At 42.9% G+C, this 18,502-nt stretch overlaps 1 protein-coding gene across 1 annotated transcript in view; it reads right to left on the bottom strand.

Moving 5' to 3' along the window:
• Window positions 1-205: 205 nt before the first annotated feature.
• The window catches only part of gbe1b (glucan (1,4-alpha-), branching enzyme 1b), a 105,458-nt gene continuing 87,161 nt past the window's right edge, over window positions 206-18,502 (bottom strand). Inside the window, exon 16 of the mRNA XM_034291651.1 lies at window positions 206-2,880. Coding sequence (XP_034147542.1) covers window positions 2,818-2,880 — 63 coding nt within the window. The 3' untranslated portion in view covers window positions 206-2,817. The remainder of the gene's footprint in view (window positions 2,881-18,502) is intronic.

Raw genomic sequence — 18,502 nt, 5'->3', positions numbered from 1 at the left:
TATAATGGGTTAGGGTTAGTTCACACCATTAAGTTATAATGGTTTAGGGTCAGGTCACACCATTAAGTTATAATGGGTTAGATCACACCATTAAGTTATAATGGTTTAGGGTTAGGTCACACCATTCATTTATAATGTCCTGTGGAGTGGAGAGAACATCAAATATTTAAATAAGAGAATCAAATAAAAATAACTGACAAACAGCTGTGGTGGAATCCATTTAATTACGATTTTCTATTAATTGGGATAAAACATCACCTGACAAGAACAGAAACACAAAACCACACAAAAAAAGAGGGATCATGGGATAAGGCACAATGAAGCAAGATATGTCCCAACAGCACTCCATTCCCTTTTACCGGGACCCTAGTAGTAGTGCTAAGCACCTGAAATACAGGAAATAGGTGGCATCTAGGATGTGTCCATATGACAGCCTTGGTCTTTTAGACAGATACTAACTCTTACTAGAATTAGGGTTATAGAAAGCATAGTGCTTGGCAGACAATGTTACCCAGTTTATGTTTTACAAAAGGTCTAAATAATGTTACAGCTAGAAAGTGGAGGAAGTGAAGTAAAGGGAAGAACGGAGAGTGAAGTCAGAGTACAGACTTCTTTTAGCAGGCTATCGTTCCATTTACTCTAACTACTGTAGTGTCCATTCTACCTATAACAATGATGTTTTTTGGGGAGTGGCCACTACCTGTAATAATGATGATTTTGTCTGTGAGGGTGGGGCCACTACCTGTAATAATGATGTATGTGGGGGTTTGGCTAATACCTGTAATGATAATGTATACAGGGGTGTGGTCACTACCTGCAATAATGATGATAATGTGTGTGGGGATGTGGCAACTACTTGTACTAATTATGAAATTGTCTGTGTTGGTGAAGCAACTACCTTTTATAATGATAACAGCATTTGTCAGGACCTGAGAGAAATGTCTATGTCTATTCCAGAAACATAGATAACTTACAAACACAACAACTATCAGCTACCTGCATTGTGCTGTTCTTCACTAAATTTAGCTGCAAATTAAGACAGTGATGAAAAAATCCATTCTGGCTTGTTTCCCAAAGTACACCATATTTACTACAGTATGTTAACTTAGACCAAAGCATATTACAGATGTAGGGCACTACAGTAGGAAAATGATGCCCCCTGGGATTAGGTGCAGAACTGCTAACTCGTCATCTTACTGATCAGTTCATTTTAAATAGTTCAAACATTGTGAGAAATAGATGCCCTTTTAAAGACAAAATTATGAAAATACAATTATGAATCATAAAGTGCATTTGTATTATCTTTTATATTAACAGCACACCAATCAACAACAATAAAGTATGGAAATAATCTCTTCCACTGATTCTAACATGCATTAGCTTGTTAAAAGTACTATTTGTTAGCGCATTTGCACTACGATACAATAAGCAATGCTTAATTTTAGCATGGTTAGCCCACCTTAATTATCCCTTAATAGCATTACAGGTGTTAATCCAAGGCTTGTAAAGATAGTCGTGGATGGTCATATTTATATTGAGTATTTAGTTTCCCCAAAATCTAGGTTGAAGAACATCCTGTTGATTACCTCTAATTCCTGAATAGTTAGCAGAAAGGTCTCCCTTAATATACCACATACTGTGTTATATCATATAAGTTGTATTGACCAAGGCCAGGTTGGGGAGGGAAGCAAGGAAGGAGAGGACAAGACAGAGAAGGTGGAGGAAACGAAGGGAAGGGGTAGGCAGAAAATCGAGGAAACTAAGGGAAGGGGTAGGTAGAAGATGGAGGAAACTAAGGGAAGGGGTAGGTAGAAGATGGAGGAAACTAGGGGAAGGGGTAGGTAGAAGATGGAGGAAACTAAGGGAAGGGGTAGGTAGAAGATGGAGGAAACTAAGGGAAGGGGTAGGTAGAAGATGGAGGAAACGAAGGGAAGGGGTAGGTAGAAGATGGAGGAAACGAAGGGAAGGGGTAGGTAGAAGATGGAGGAAACGAAGGGAAGGGGTAGGTAGAAGATGGAGGGGAGAAGTGAGTTAAGAAAGGAGGAGGAAGGTAGATGAGGGAGGGGAGGGAAAGAGGAAGGCAGAAGTGAGAGAAGGTGATTGAGGGAGCTAGGTCGAGGAGAGCGAGAGGAGAGAAAGAGGGATGTAAACAAAAGAAAGGGGAAGGTAGAGGAGGGAGGGATGGAGAAGATGGAAGCAGGGCCAGTGGGACGAAGACAGATATGGCCTTAGTTGTGGAGCGAAAATAAATTGGTTAGTGAAGAATGGTGGTTAATTATGAAGCCTGGTGGTGAATGGTGGTTAATATAGAGGACCGGTGATGAGTGGTGGTTAATATTGAGGACCGGTGATGATTGGTGGTTAATATTAGGGACCGGTGATGAGTGGTCGTTAATATTGGGGACAGGTGATGAGTGGAGGTCAATATTGAGGACCGGTGATGATTGGTGGTTAATATTAGGGACCGGTGATGAGTGGTCGTTAATATTGGGGACCGGTGATGAGTGGAGGTCAATATTTAGAACCGGTGATGAGTGGTGGTTAATATTGAGGGCCGTTGGTGATTGGTGGCTAATATTGAGGACTGGTGATGAGTGGTGGTTAATATTGAGGACTGGTGATGAATGGTGGTTAATATTGAGGACCGGTGATGAGTGGTGGTTAATATTGAGGATCGGCGATGAGTGGTGGTTAATACTGAGGACTGGTTGTGATTGGTGGTTAATACTGAGGACTGGTGGTGATTGGTTGTTAACGCTGTGGTTGGGAGTAGCTGGGCTGGCTGACACATCTGCTGGTGGGAATGGCGGCTGTGTTCTAATAACAGGACTCTGTATCATCGTTCCCCAGGATCAGAGCTGTTCTGCAGGGGATGTACACCTACAGGAGAGTGGAGACAGTTTACCTCCAGTATATTTTCACAGTGAGAACAAATACATCAATACAACAATGAGGAAAAAAAAAAACTGGTGTAACAGAGGACACTGGTAGTTTGACACACTGTCCCCTGCTGGTGTAATACACAGAAAAATTATGATATCATACAAAGACTGATGTCATACAGATAACCCAGGTAGACAACCCATGTTGGGGAGTTCACCAAGAGCTTTGTGCTTGATATTACCACACTAAAAGACCAGGTGTTGAATTTAGATGACTGTACTGAGCTATTGGTCCCTGTGTCACTTCAGCATATCCATCCTCTGGAGGTTCAGATCAGCATTCTGTAGATGTTTAAGAAGTTCAGGCTCTGTCACACTGGCAACAGCCAATAGCAATCATACAGAGACAATTTTTTCAGCTTTAATACATAAGAGTAAAGAAAGCTGATGAGGTAACATAGAAGATATTGAAAGGGTGGATTGGACAGAGGAAGTTTATTTTTCCATTAAGTACTGCATAAACTGTTCCCTTCCCCTCATGGACATGAATTCTCACCTGCTCATGGACATTCCAAACCTGGCCTGGTTTGGCATTGCAGGAGTGGATATAATCTCGGATCTGTTTTTCATATGGGAGGGGATATAATCTTGGATTGGTTTGTCATGTGGGAGAGGATATAATCTTATGTTTTTAAAGGTTTCTGTACCAAATATTAAGTTCTGCTTTTCTGATGTATCAAATACTTATGTCATGCAATAAAATGCTAATTAATTACTTAAAAATCATACAATGTGATTTTCTGGGTTTTTTGTTTTAGATTCTGTCACTCACAGTTGAAGAGTACCTATGATAAAAAATACAGACTTTGTAAGTGGGAAAACCTGCAAAATCGGCAGTGTCTCAAATCTCCCCACTGTATTTACCTGTTTAGCGGTTTAGCAATAAAATGAGTTCATTGTACTCTGGTTAAGTAAGAACATTTTCAAAGTAACCCTAACCCTTTAAAGAGATTGAGTTACTATAATGTGAATGAAAACAACGAGCCAGCTAGTTAAAACATTGAACTTGAACTTCCATCCTCTCACAGGCCTGGGAAGTAGGCTATGATTTAATCGCAATGCACTATGGCATCCACAGGTAATTAATAATGAGCATCTAATAGCTAGCCAGCCAATGAAGGAGAACATCAACTTATATATTTATATATTTTCTGTCAATGGCATTTTAATGTGATTGGTGAGGCCAAATCCAAAGATGTTTTCCTTCTGTGTTGTTTTCTTGTGGAAGGGAAACCCACAGTTGAGCTAACTGGCAAATTATTTAGATATTGTTTTATGAAAGGAAGTCACATTGCTTCCACTGACAGCGAGACAGGGACACGGTTTGTCCCAGGTTGAGGGTCCGGTGCCTACTGTAGACCACGGTGCTATGGTTGGCCCTGTCCACAATGTTTTGGTTTGATTTGAAGCTAAATGCAGACATTTACGGTTGCACGCCATTAAACAGACAGACTGGACTGATGACATCTGCTTGTCTCTCCACTGTTTATCACACACAGGCAAAATCAATGATGTAGTTATAAAAATAATGATAAATTAGTAAGAGCAGCAACCACAAAGATGGCATTCTCATTAGCCATTTCATAATGGTTAATACCACTGACCAACGTTAGCAACATTAGCTAGCGTGTAAGCAGAATTAGCATTTCACTTACATCACAGTTTAACTTACATCACTCAGTATTTATGAAAGCATTTAATGAATGAATGGAATAATCGATAATATTGTATCTGTGATATGTCCAGATGATCCATATTCCTACATGTTGTAATGAGATGTGACACAGCTAACTGTCACTTTCTGCCACCAGTTCGGCTCTGCCTACAAAATACGTCATTGCTCTTTACTAACACAAAACATGGTCTATATGTCCCAGCCCAAATGACTCCTATCCATTTACACAAAATCTTTAGAATATCCTATAAAATGTTCCCAAAAAACTGTTGTTACAAACAGCGAACATCACTTAAGTGTTCCAATACAGTATCATTAATCAATCAATTAATTTAAATGGGCCTTATAGACCCTGGTCAAAAGTAGTGAACTATGCATAGGGTGCAATTTAGGATACAAAAATCACCTATGTATGCCAGTGAAGCAGAAATTAGCCAGACAAAGGATAGCTGCCTCCCAGCAGAATACTGAAGATTTAAACTGTGAGCACAGCTGTAAACTCAAGTTACCCAGTGAACTCACAAAGCGGTGTCTCACCTGTGCTGTAAACAACTCAAGTCACCCATTGAACTCACAGAGCGGTGTCTCACCTGTGCTGTAAACAACTCAAGTCACCCATTGAACTCACAGAGCGGTGTCTCACCTGTGCTGTAAACAACTCAAGTCACCCATTGAACTCACAGAGCGGTGTCTCACCTGTGCTGTAAACAACTCAAGTCACCCATTGAACTCACAGAGCGGTGTCTCACCTGTGCTGTAAACAACTCAAGTCACCCAGTGAACTTACAGAGCGGTGTCTCACACATTGCTGTCCAACTGCCTTGGTGCCGCTGTGTCTCACTGATGGGATGTTTTCCTCTGGCAGCAGCTTGGCACCATGGAAGCAGAGCTCCACACAAACTTAACTACATGCTGCTAATTCACCCACCCTCACTAACCCCATCAACACAGCCCTGGGATCAGTACAGCCACCCTCACCAACCCCATCAACACAGCCCTGAGATCAGTACACCCACCCTCACCAACCCCATCAACACAGCCCTGGGATCAGTACACCCACCCTCACCAACCCCATCAACACAGCCCTGGGATCAGTACACCCACCCTCACCACCCCATCAACACAGCCCTGGGATCAGTACACCCACCCTCACCAACCCCATTAACACAGCCCTGGGATCAGTACACCCACCCTCACCAACCCCATCAACACAGCCCTGGGATCAGTACACCCACCCTCACCAACCCCATCAACACAGCCCTGAGATCAGTACACCCACCCTCACCAACCCCATCAACACAGCCCTGGGATCAGTACACCCACCCTCACCAACCCCATCAACACAGCCCTGAGATCAGTACACCCACCCTCACCAACCCCATCAACACAGCCCTGGGGGAGGAGTAGGCAGAGAGCGGGGAGGCTAAGCATAGAGAGGGAGTAGGGAGAGAGGGGGGACTAGGGAGCGAGAGGGGGAGACTAGGGAGAGAGAGGGGGAGACTAGGGAGAGAGGGAGTCGAGGGAGAGAGAGGGGGGAGTTGGGAGAGAGACAGGGGGGACCTGGGAGAGTAGGGAGAGAAAGAGAAGGAACTCAAATGCGAAATAAAGAAAAATAGAAAGAAGAGATGGAAAAAAATTGTAAAATAGATGTTAGAACAGTTGCAATTTGTGTTTTATCTGCCTTCCTTTCCTCCCCTTCTTTAATTTCCCAGATCCCTGATGGTGCCAGCTTTAGCAGTAGACTTGTTAACTAAACTTCACATTTGGCCTGGAGGGACGGCACTGAAACCCTGGTGTCTGAATAAAGAAAAAATTATGGAAGAGATTTAGGGCAATGTGGGATTTCAGTTCTTTACAGATGAAAGCTGTGCTAATACAGCCAAGAATCACTGTCTGGATAAAAGAGCCTAGTAACCAGGGGAGAAAGAGTCTAAAATAATTTTGAGATAATGTCCTTAATATCAGTACCAAACTACGAGGGGATCAGCAAGAAAACGGGATCAGGATAATGCTAGAACTGTCTGCAAATGACAAGAAACCATTTTCCTTCCTCTCTTTTGTTGATACCCACTTCCCCCCTGGAACTAAAATGTCTTGTTTTATCTAGTGAAGTTCAACTTAAGTTTAGATAAACAAAGTGTTGGCATCCAGACATATATGCTGACAGTTATGTTCCACCATGTTCCAATATCAAGAGCTAAATATAAATAACCTCTATGAATTGTTGTAAAGAAACTATAACTCTCTTTCAACCATATTACCGGAGCCGTGAGATACAGTATTATTTAAGCCGTAGTTCACACTGTATTAGTAGAGCCATGGTGTACAGCCATGGTAGCATAAAAATAATACATGCATTTCAGGTTTTAAAAAAATGGAGCCCAATGCAACGTCACTCTCCAAACAATTGAAATTCTGCATTTTAAGATGCACTTAGTAAGCATGTAAATTAACTTCTGGTAAATAAATGTTGTGAAACTATCAGTCCACTATTAATATTGTCCATCTTTATTCACATTGTTTAACCTTTTTTCAGTCAACTAACACTTCTGCTCTGTTAGTTCATATACAGAACTGCTTGAAATTATGTGAACCCTACAGGGATGTATAATTATGTGAACCCTATATTATTCTTGTATAAAATATAAAAATTGTGGGTTTTGGATTTTCGGCCCAGATTTTGATTGACAGTCTAAAGATCTGTTCAAGAATCTCCTGGTTTACCTCAGAATACCCCGGTTCCCTTAACGATGTGCAGTCAACCAGGTCCAGAGGAGGAAAAGCAGCCCCAGACCTTGACATTCCCTCCACCTTGCTTGACTGTTTGAAAAGTTATTATTGGGTTTTCACTAAACATAGTGGTTTTGACTGTGACCAAATAAATGTTGCACTCGACTGTCTAGAGAAACTTCCAGATACCTTCAGGTCTGTCCAGGTGATCTCTGGCAAAGTTAAGACTGGTATTTTGGTTCTTTGTGGATAGCAGAGACTTCTTCCTAGCAACACTCCTGTAAATGCCATTTCAATTCAGTGTTCTTCTTAATGTTGAAGCACAGTAACCTGAGATGCAGAAATATCCAGATGTTTTGTTTGGAGTGGCATCCACATCCAGGCAGATGTGCCGTCATGATAAATGCTCTCCATTTGTAAATGATTTGCCTCACAGTGGACTGGACCTTCTCCAGGCTGATGTTCTCTAACTACCTTCTTCCTGGTGTCCTCTGAGATCTCCTTTCCTCTCTGTGTGTTTTGCATTCACCTGTATGGTTAAAACCAAACTGACCAGGTTTGTTATCTCCAAAGTCCCGATCAAACTCTTCCCTAAAGATCCCTCCTTTGAATGGTTAATTTGGTACCCAATTCTTTATCCACCTGATTCTATTCACCTACTTGATTAAATCAGTGCAACTTGGGGTTTACATATATTAGGGATTACCTGCTCTAACTATTTAAAAATATATACAGTGGGGAGAACAAGTATTTGATACACTGCCGATTCTGCAGGTTTTCCCACTTACAAAGCATGTAGAAGTCTAATTTATATCATAGGTACTTTTCAACTATGAGTGACGGAATCTAAAACAAAAATCCAGAAAATCACATTGTATGATTTTTAAGTAATTAATTAGCATTATATTGCATGACATAAGTATTTGATACATCAGAAAAGCAGAACTTAATATTTGGTACAGAAAACTTTGTTTGCAATTACAGAGATCATACGTTTCCTGTAGTTTTGGACCAGGTTTGCACACACTGCATCAGGGATTTTGGCCCACTCCTCCATACAGACCTCCAGATCCTTCAGGTTTCGGGGCTTTCGCTGGGCAATACGGACATTCAGCTCCCTCCAAAGATTTTCAGGTCTGGAGACTGGCTAGGCCACTCCAGGACCTTGAGATGCTTCTTACGGAGCCATCCCTTAGTTGCCCTGGCTGTGTGTTTAGGGTCGTTGTCATGCTGGAAGACCCAGCCACGACCCACCTTCAATGCTCTTATTGAGGGAAGGAGGTTGTTGGCCAAGATCATGCGATACAAGGCCCCATCCATCCTCCACTCAATATGGTGCAGTCATCCTGTCCCCTTTGCAGAAAAGCATCCTCAAAGAATGATGTTTCCACTTCCATGCTTCACGGTTGGGATGGTGTTCTTGGGGTTGTACTCATCCTTCTTCCTCCAAACACGGCGAGTGGAGTTCAGACCAAAAAGCTCTATTTTTGTCTCATCAGACCACATGACCTTCTTCCATTCCTCCTCTGGATCATCCAGATGGTCATTGGCAAACTTCAGACGGGCCTGGACATGCACAGACTTGAGCAGGGGGACTTTGCGTACGCTGCAGGATTTTAATCCATGAGGCGTAGTGTGTTACTAATGGTTTTCTTTGAGACTGTGGTCCCAGCTCGCTTCAGGTCATTGACCAGGTCCTACCTTGTAGTTCTGGGCTGATTCCTCACCTTCCTCATGATCATTGATGCCCCACGAGGTGAGATCTTGCATGGAGCCCCAGACCGAGGGAGATTGAGCGTCATCTTGAACTTCCATTTTCTAATAATTGCGCCAACAGTTGTTGCCTTCTCACCAAGCTGCTTGCCTATTGTCCTGTAGCCCATCCCAGCCTTGTGCAGGTCTACACTTTTATCCCTGATGTCCTTACACAGCTCTCTGGTCTTGGCCATTGTGAAGAGGTTGGAGTGTGTTTGATTGAGTGTGTGGACAGGTGTCTTTTATACAGGTAACAAGTTCAAACAGGTGCAGTTAATACAGGTAATGAGTGGAGAACAGGAGGGCTTCTTAAAGAAAAACTAACAGGTCTGTGTGAGCCGGAATTTTTATTGCTTGGTAGGTGATCAAATACTTGTGTCATGCAATAAAATGCAAATTAATTATTTAAAAATCATAAAATGTGATTAGATAGATTCCGTCTCTCACAGTTGAAGTGTACCTATGATACAAAGCATGTAGAGGTCTTTCTAAGTAGGAAAACCTGCAAAATAGGCAGTGTATCAAATACTTGTTCTCCCCACTGTATATATACTACACATGATTTCCTCTAAACCCACATATGGAATTGATTTGGCACGCTATAAACCTGTTGTGCCAGATAAAAAAAATAAAAATAATTAAAGGTTTCATGGTGAACACAAAAACAAATCTATAATTGCACAAGGAGTTCACATACATACCAGCACTTCAGTTAAACCATCTCTACTGATAAACATAACATAAGAAACCGGCATTATGAGTAATCATTATATGACGTGTTGCTTTTGTTTTTCTCAGTATCAAGAATATTTTTAACTAGGCACTAAGTTGTTTTGTAAGTTTTTCTAATTTTGAGAGGCAGATTTAGATAAATGGATAATACAGAGGTTTAAATGTGCTTTCATCATATGCTCCAGAACTGTCAATACATTATGAGGAAATATTATTTAGCTGGCTTTGAACTGGAGGGAAGGATAAGGCATGTATGCTTTTCTCTTTTTACATTACTGCTTTATATCAATAAGTCTACAGATGTTCTTCAATGTTGTTTTATTCCCTATCCACTTAAATCTAAAACACCAGGGTTCCAACACAAATTTGAACAATTATGGACTTCATAATTGATTATACTTACATGAAAAACACTTATTAACATGATTCCGCTAACAGCTGGTGACCAAAGGCTGAGAAAGAGATGTCTAAAGAGTAACCTGGTGCAACAAATTCCTAATTTTGGCCTTTCAAAGGATTCAAATGTTTGTTTTTGACTGCTTGAGCAACAAAATTACTTACACATTTTCATTTAAACTCTGGGAGTTTACTTTTGGTTAACATTTGACACACTGGCAGTGTCGACACACTGGCACTGCTAACACAGTGACACACCGTCACGGTCGACACACCGCCACTGCTAAAAGTGACAAACCGCCACTGCTAACATACTGACACACTGCCACTGCTAACATGTTGACACACCGTCATGGTCAACACACTGCCACTGCTAACATACTGACACACTGCCACTGCTAACATGTTGACACACCACCACTGCTAACAGTAACACACCGCCACAGTCGACACACCGGCACTGCTAACATAGTGACACCGTCACGGTCGACACACCGCCACTGCTAAAAGTGACACACCGTCACGGTCGACACACCGCCACTGCTAAAAGTGACACACCGCCACTGCTAACATACTGACACACTGCCACTGCTAACATGTTGACACACCGTCACGGTCAACACACTGCCACTGCTAACATACTGACACACTGCCACTGCTAACATACTGACACACCGCCACTGCTAACATGTTGACACACCGTCACGGTCAACACACTGCCACTGTTAACATGTTGACACACCGTCACGATCAACACACTGCCACTGCTAACATAGTGACACACTGCCAACACGCCGCCACTTCTAACACAGTGACACACCGCCGCTGGCTCATAGTGTGCCTTGTCTTTCAGGTAAATTGTGATTGTAGATTCTGTCCACTTTTAATCCATGAACAAAATTAATGAATCCGGAACTCAGGGGACAACTTTGTCCAAGATGTTGATCTTCCATATTCTACAATAATTACAAAGTTAACACAGTAATTTTATGCCAGGACACATAGGAGGCGGTCAGTGATCATAGCCAACCATTACATAGTCCATTATCCTTGAATAAGAAAGGTTTACCATACAATGGTATTTTGTAGGATATGTTCCAATCTATGGTCCAAGGGTCTATTCATAGAACCTATGACAGTCACATGGACAACTCCTATCAGGAGGTATGGATAGGATATATGGATACGATGTGTGGGGCCCATAAGTAATGGGCATCATGTCCTATCTATTGTCCATTGTTCAGAGTAAGTCAGCACTTTGTGTTGTGGTAAGTTTCTCATGCCCATAATCTATCAGTGACAGACACATGACAGTTGCATTTACATGACTTTATCATGACTTTAGCATTTATCATGACTTTGCATACCATTGCAAACTACTTCCAGCAAGATAATGCACCATGTCACAAAGCTTGAATCATTTCAAATTGGTTTCTTGAACATGACAATGAGTTCAATCAATCAATCAATCAAAATGTATTTATAAAGCGCTTTTTACAACAGCAGTTGTCACAAAGTGCTTTACAGAGACACCCGGCCTTAAACCCCAAGGAGCAAACAACAGTAGTGTTGAATTTCAGTGGCTAGGAAAAACTCCCTAAGAAGGTCGAATTTTAGGAAGAAACCTAGAGAGGACCCAGGCTCAGAGGGGTGACCAGTCCTCTTCTGGCTGTGCCGGGTGAGATATTAAGAGTCCAATTGGAATAATAAATAAATTTCTCTTGGCTAAATCCAGAGTATATTTGATTTTAGACTAGGTCAGAAGTATGACCAGGTGGACAAGGACAGGAACAGCAACGGTCCCCCCAAACCAGATAATCCGCAGGTGTGGACCAGGACCTCATCTAAAATTTAAAATTGGAGGAAACTGAGAAAAGTTAGTAGTACATCCCTCATGTCCCCCAGCACAATAATATAGCAGCGTAACACCTTGGAAACTGAGACGGGGGGGTCCGGTGACACTGTGGCCCTACCCGGGGGAGGCCCCGGACAGGGCCCAACAGGCAGGAAATCAATCCAACCACATTGCCAGGCATCAACCAAAGGGACACCCACCAACCGCAACCCCCCTGAATGAGGGCCGAGTATTGCTAGTAGCGTACAGCCCAACTGCACAAGTGCGCAATAGAGAGTCAACAACAAGCCAGTGACTCTTCCCCCGAAGGGCATTGGAGGGAGGGCATCCCAGTGGCGACGAGAGCCCACCTGTACTGTACTGAAATGGCCCCCACAGTCACCAGATCTCAACCCAATAGTGCATTGATTCAGCACCTTGTTGAATCAATGCCACATAGAATTAAGGCAGTTCTGAAGGCGAAAGGGGGTCAAACACAGTATTAGTATGGTGTTCCTAATAATCCTTTAGGTGAGTGTACATCACAGAATTACACCAAGTAAATTAAATGTCATGGAATATCAATCTGTCCAGTTAGGAAGCATAAGCGATTGTGAACCAGTGTCACCTGTTTGTGTGCAAATGAAAGTGAAAACAGGTGCTCTCGAAAAGGCGACAGCAAGACAACCCCCAAAAAGGGAATGGTTTTGCAGGTGGTGGCCACAGACAATTGCTCTCTCCTCATCATTCCTGACTGATACTTCTCTAGTTTTGCATTTCTGAAGACACTGTGGTGAACGTTATGCTGCCTGCAACATCATCAAGCATGACCAGATTGGTGGTCGGTCAGTGATGGTCTGGGGAGGCATATCCTTGGAGGGTCACACAGACCTCCACATGCTAGCCAACGGTACCCTGACTGCTGTTAGGTAACAAAATGAAATCCTAAGGCCCATCGTCAGACCTTATGCTGGTGCAGTGGGCCCTGGGTTCCTCCTGGTGCAGAACAATGCCTGGAGTCATGTGGCCATAGTGTGTTGGCAGTTCCTGGATAAGAAGGCATTGATGCCATTGACTGGCCCTCACGTTCCCCAGACCTAGATTCAATTGAGAACCTCTGGGATGTTAGGTATTGGTGTCTCCGATGCTGCCAAGCAGTACCACAAACAGTCCAGGAGCTCACTGATGGCCTGATCAAGGTCTGGGAGGAGATCCCCAGGACACCATCCACCGTCTCATCAGGAGCATGCCCAGACATTGTCAGGAGTGCATACAGGCATATGAGGGCCATACATACTGTTGAGTCACATTAGGAGTTGCCGTAATGAAATTCACAAGTTGGAACAGTCTGTGATTGTTTTCTTTGATTTTCGGTGTGAGTTTGAATCCAGCCCTCAATCGGTTGGTGGTGTTCCCTTAATTTTTTTGAGCAGTGTATTTATGAATAACAATCAAATGATTAATTACTTAGAAACTATGGTCATGAGCTTTGGGTCATGACCGAAAGGACAAGATCCCGGATACAGGCGGCCAAAATGAGCTTTCTCCGCAGGGTGGCTGGGCGATCCCTTAGAGATAGGGTGAGAAGCTCGGTCACCCGGGAGGAGCTCAGAGTAGAGCCGCTGCTCCTCCACATCGAGAGGAGTCAGCTGAGGTGGCTTGGGCATCTGTTTCGGATGCCTCCGCAACGCCTTCCTGGGAAGGTGTTCCGGTCCCGTCCCACCGGGAAGAGACCCCGGGGAAGACCTAGGACACGCTGGAGGGACTATGTCTCCCGGCTGGCCTGGGAACGCCTCGGTGTCCCCCCGGAAGAGCTGGAGGAAGTGTCTGGGGAGAGGGAAGTCTGGGCATCCCTGCTTAGACTGCTGCCCCCGCGACCCGGCCCCGGATAAGCGGAAGATGATGCGATGCGACTTAGAAACTAGTTGTTATGAACAAAGGTGCCATAATTTGTCTTCTTATGAATGACTTGTTTGTGATTGAGTCAGTGTTGCTGATGCAAAGTAGACCCTTCATTATCAAACACCTAGTAAATAAATTAGGATACAATTATGAGTCATTAGCAAACTGTTAGTTTTAAAGTAACCAACAGTTTAATGTTTAACTAACTAATTCATCTGGGTGATCACTGGGATGTGAATATTTGATCTGTTAACTGGTATGTCAGATTTATCACATGACTTGTTGGGCAGAGAAAGGCTGTTGCTATCAAACATGGTCTACTTAATCAACTGAGTCAGTGTACTGGTGAAGGGATGAATTAAATAGACTGATAGATGGAATCAACTGAGTCAGTGCACTGGTGAAGGGATAGATCAAATAGACTGATAGATGGAATCAACTGAGTCAGTGTACTGGTGAAGGGATGGCTCAAATAGACTGATAGATGGAATCAACTGAGTCAGTGTACTGGTGAAGGGATAGATCAAATAGACTGATAGATGGAATCAACTGAGTCAGTGTACTGGTGAAGGGACAGATCAAATAGACTGATAGATGGAATCAACTGAGTCAGTGTACTGGTGAAGGGATGGCTCAAATAGACTGATAGATGGAATCAACTGAGTCAGTGTACTGGTGAAGGGATGGCTCAAATAGACTGATAGATGGAATCAACTGAGTCAGTGTACTGGTTAAGGGACAGATCAAATAGACTGATAGAAGGAATCAACTGAGTCAGTGTACTGGTGAAGGGATGGCTCAAATAGACTGATAGATGGAATCAACTGAGATGGAATCAATTCTGCCTACAGATGATGCCGGTGAAGAACATGACTGTACATGACTGATTGAGTTGACCACTACACTTGTGTCGATTTGACTGAGGTCCCTATTGACAATCCAGATTTATTTTGTTGACGGATCAGCCTCTCTTACTGACTCTGGCCATCCCACCGTAGCACATGCGGTCATCACTGCTCATGATTTGGCACGTTTGCCTTCACACCACTCTGCTCAGGCAGCCAAGCTTTTGCACATACCAGAGCCTGTATGTTGGCTACTGGAGCTACAGTTAATATCTATACAGATTCCCGCTACGCGTTTGGTGTAGTGCATGATTTTGGAACTCTGTGGAAGCACTGTGGTTTCTTTACATTGACTGGTAAATCAATCCACCACTCTGCTCTAGTGTCTTCATTACTTCTTTATCCTTCGGTCTTCATTACTTCATTATCCTTCTTCGAAAGTCAATCTCTGTTATGAAGTGTCAGGCACACACCTCTAACATTGACCTTGTGTCCCTAGCATTATGACTGCTAATATTGCTGCTAAACATGCTGTAGACTCCTGTCTCCCCTCTTTTGCAGTTGGCTCTAGTGTGCTTGCTCCTAGCTGTTCATCAGTTAATGATGTTGTTTTACAGGTTACTGCTGCTGCACGGGAACTAAAGGCCTGGTAGCAGCACTGTGTGAGCAATGTCTCTGGTATGTGGCTAGCTGAGGGCTCTCGCTCGGCCCTACCGAGGTCATGTTTCCCATTCCTTGCCAAGTTGACACATGGCCTACACCATGTCTCACTGGTTACAGTGTAAAACATTTTTTGTAAAAAGTGTCAAATCTAAAAAACTGAGAATTTTTCATGCCAGCCACTGTCGCATAGTTCCAGAACCTGAAGGGATCTAAGTGACTACAGCAGGAACGCAAATAATCGCAACTGAAATTTGCAGGTTTCTAATGACAGCCACCTGGACCGACGGTGGGGAAGGACTAATTCGTTATTTAAGAGAAAGAGAAGAGAAACTGATCACTGATTACAGACCAAATGAGAAGTATATACATGCTGGAAAGTTTTGGTGGTCTTTTTGTAATTTTACTGCATCCAAATTAGGGGTGTCGCGATACACCGATATTGACAATAACCACAATATTATTTTTTTTTTATATTGATGTCATGTTAATAATACACATGATAATACCGTATTCACTAAGCAATACTGAAGTTGTATTTTTCCAAAATCTCTTCTTGGTTTCTCAATATCTTATTCATGTCACCTATAGACAAATTATGCATGTGCTTAAACAATGAGACTGGACCTATACACGGGCATTGAAATCACCTCATTCTCCCCAGTAGAACCCCCGGGAGAGATCTGCCAAGACGTGCTGCTGAAGTAGTCCATTCACATGGAAAAAAGGATGTAATATTGTTCCCAAAACTCCTCTCGGTTTTTAGATACCTTATTCATGATACCTTACAAATGATGCTTGTGCTTATACAAGGAAACAGGGCCCATGCACTGGTGTTTTTTTCCAAAATCTCATCTCAGTGTTAGGCCTTGTGGATCTTTTATTTATCAGTTCATCTGGTTGCCTTTTTACTATCGATTAAGTGTAATTGTTCTTTTTGTATGCTTTTATTTCTTTATTTGTACAGTTATGGTTACAGACTGCCTTCACCTTTTGAGTGTCTTTCATTTGCCAAAAAAGAGAATAAAACACATGAAACAAAGTTGAAGATGAATTTGACTGACACCATTTTTTTCTTTTTCTTCAAAATATTCTATAGATACTGTGATAATATCGTTGCCATAAATTATTTTGGCCACGATAATCATGTAGTGAAAATCTGATATCGTGACAGCCCTAATCCAAACACACTAATGACTCATGTTATGTATGTGTAGCTGTTCCTCATTCTGTAGACTTCCCTCCTCATCTTACACCTCTTCCAGTAGCAAACGATACACTTGATTGTGTCCTAGTAGCCATGTTGTATGGTGATCGATTGAATGGTACAATATGTCATTTCACCGGACGAGTGGGATCCGTTTAAGTCGCGGAAACATTTCACCGGACGAGTGGAATCCGTTAAAGTGGCAGTAACATTTCCCCGGACGAGTGGGAGCCGTTTAAGTCATGAGTTTGGTCCATGGCCTGAGCTTGAGGAGGTGTGGCCTGAGCCGCCTGAGCCTGAGGAGGAGTGGCCTGAGCCGCCTGAGCCTGAGGAGATTGGGATGGAACAGCCTGAGCCAGGGGAGCGGGATCCGGCACCAACAGCGCCGGGGGTTTTGGTCCCTGGGTTACTGGAACAAGGGATGACGGCCTATGTCAAGGAGTGGGCAGAGTCAGGGGTGAGTCAATGCCACCTGTGACTAATGCTGTGTTGTGTCCCCAGGCTGTTTGTCAGGACCCTCCGCTCCCTCGGACGTTTTCTTTGGCTCCACCTCCTCTGCCTTTTCCGGAGGCTCCGCTCCCTTGGCCAGCTTCGAAGGCACCGCCCCCGGCAGAGCCGCTTCCTCTGTGGCTCCTCGCCCTCCCTTCCCGTTGGATTTGGGGTCCGCTGGGAGCAGCGCCTTCAGGGGGGGTACTGTAATGAGTAGGGCAGGTTGTTTATCGTGTTGTCCTGCCCTCTTGTGGTCCTTGTGTGATGTTGTCTTGTCCATACCCTAGTTAATTAGGTTGATGTCAAACACCGGTGTTTCACTCCCAGCTGTCTTGTGTTAGTCTCGTTATCGCTGTATTTAGTTCGCTCCTTTCGTGTGTGTTGTGTGGATTATTATTTCAGGTCACTAAGTTTGATTGGTGAGTGTCAACCTTTATTGAATGTTGGATGTATAAGACGCGGTGTCACACACTTTTATTTCTATCAGTTAAAAAAGTTATAGTTTCTGTTCGTTGTTTGGTTTTGTTTTATTTTAAAAATAAACCCATGAACGTGAGACATGCCTGCACCTGGTTCCTATCCTGCACTCCACAACACTGTGAAACAGTCAAAATAAAGGAAAATGGGGTGGGAATGTATGTTTTGTCCTTATAAGGTAAACGGTAGGGGATAGCAAAGGAGAGGGAACTATGAAACTATTTTGATGATAATCCCATGCAATAAAAAAACTTGACAGAACTTGCAACTCACAACCAGTATTTTGCTTTTACAGTAATGACCATGTTTCTGTCAATGATGAATGTAACAACCATGTTTCTGTCACTGAGAAATACAGTCATGGGTGAAATATCTACAATTCACCTGAAAGACAAGGTACACTGGGAAATATTCATATATGGTTTAAGTGTTTATATGCATATACTCAAAGTATGTTAATTTAACACTAGGCTAGGCAATGTGCTGTGCAACATCCATACACTGGACATTGTCTACAGAGTCCAAAGGCTCTTATAAAGGGCAGCACTGTCTTCCTACCATTCTTAGCTGTCATTCTTCATGTTGAAGTTTGGAAACAAATCACTGTGCCGAAGAGACTAGAACACATGCTCACCCTGAACAAATGTGTAAATGTAGAGAGAACTATTAATAATCTGGAAGTCCAAAATAGGAAGCAGCGCCCGGTCCATTCAACGCCTGGTGGCTAACCTGGGCCATTTTCTCTTTTAACAGACTCCTTGGGCTGAATATGTGGCTGACATCGCTGTGCCTAAACCAGGGGATTAAGTTTATTGACAATTTCAATAACTTTTGGATCTGTAAAAACCGCATTAGACC

Source organism: Esox lucius, chromosome 1 (genome assembly GCF_011004845.1).
Source record: "Esox lucius isolate fEsoLuc1 chromosome 1, fEsoLuc1.pri, whole genome shotgun sequence".
Lineage (NCBI taxonomy): Eukaryota > Metazoa > Chordata > Actinopteri > Esociformes > Esocidae > Esox > Esox lucius.
This window is presented reverse-complemented; position numbering and strand designations above follow the sequence as displayed.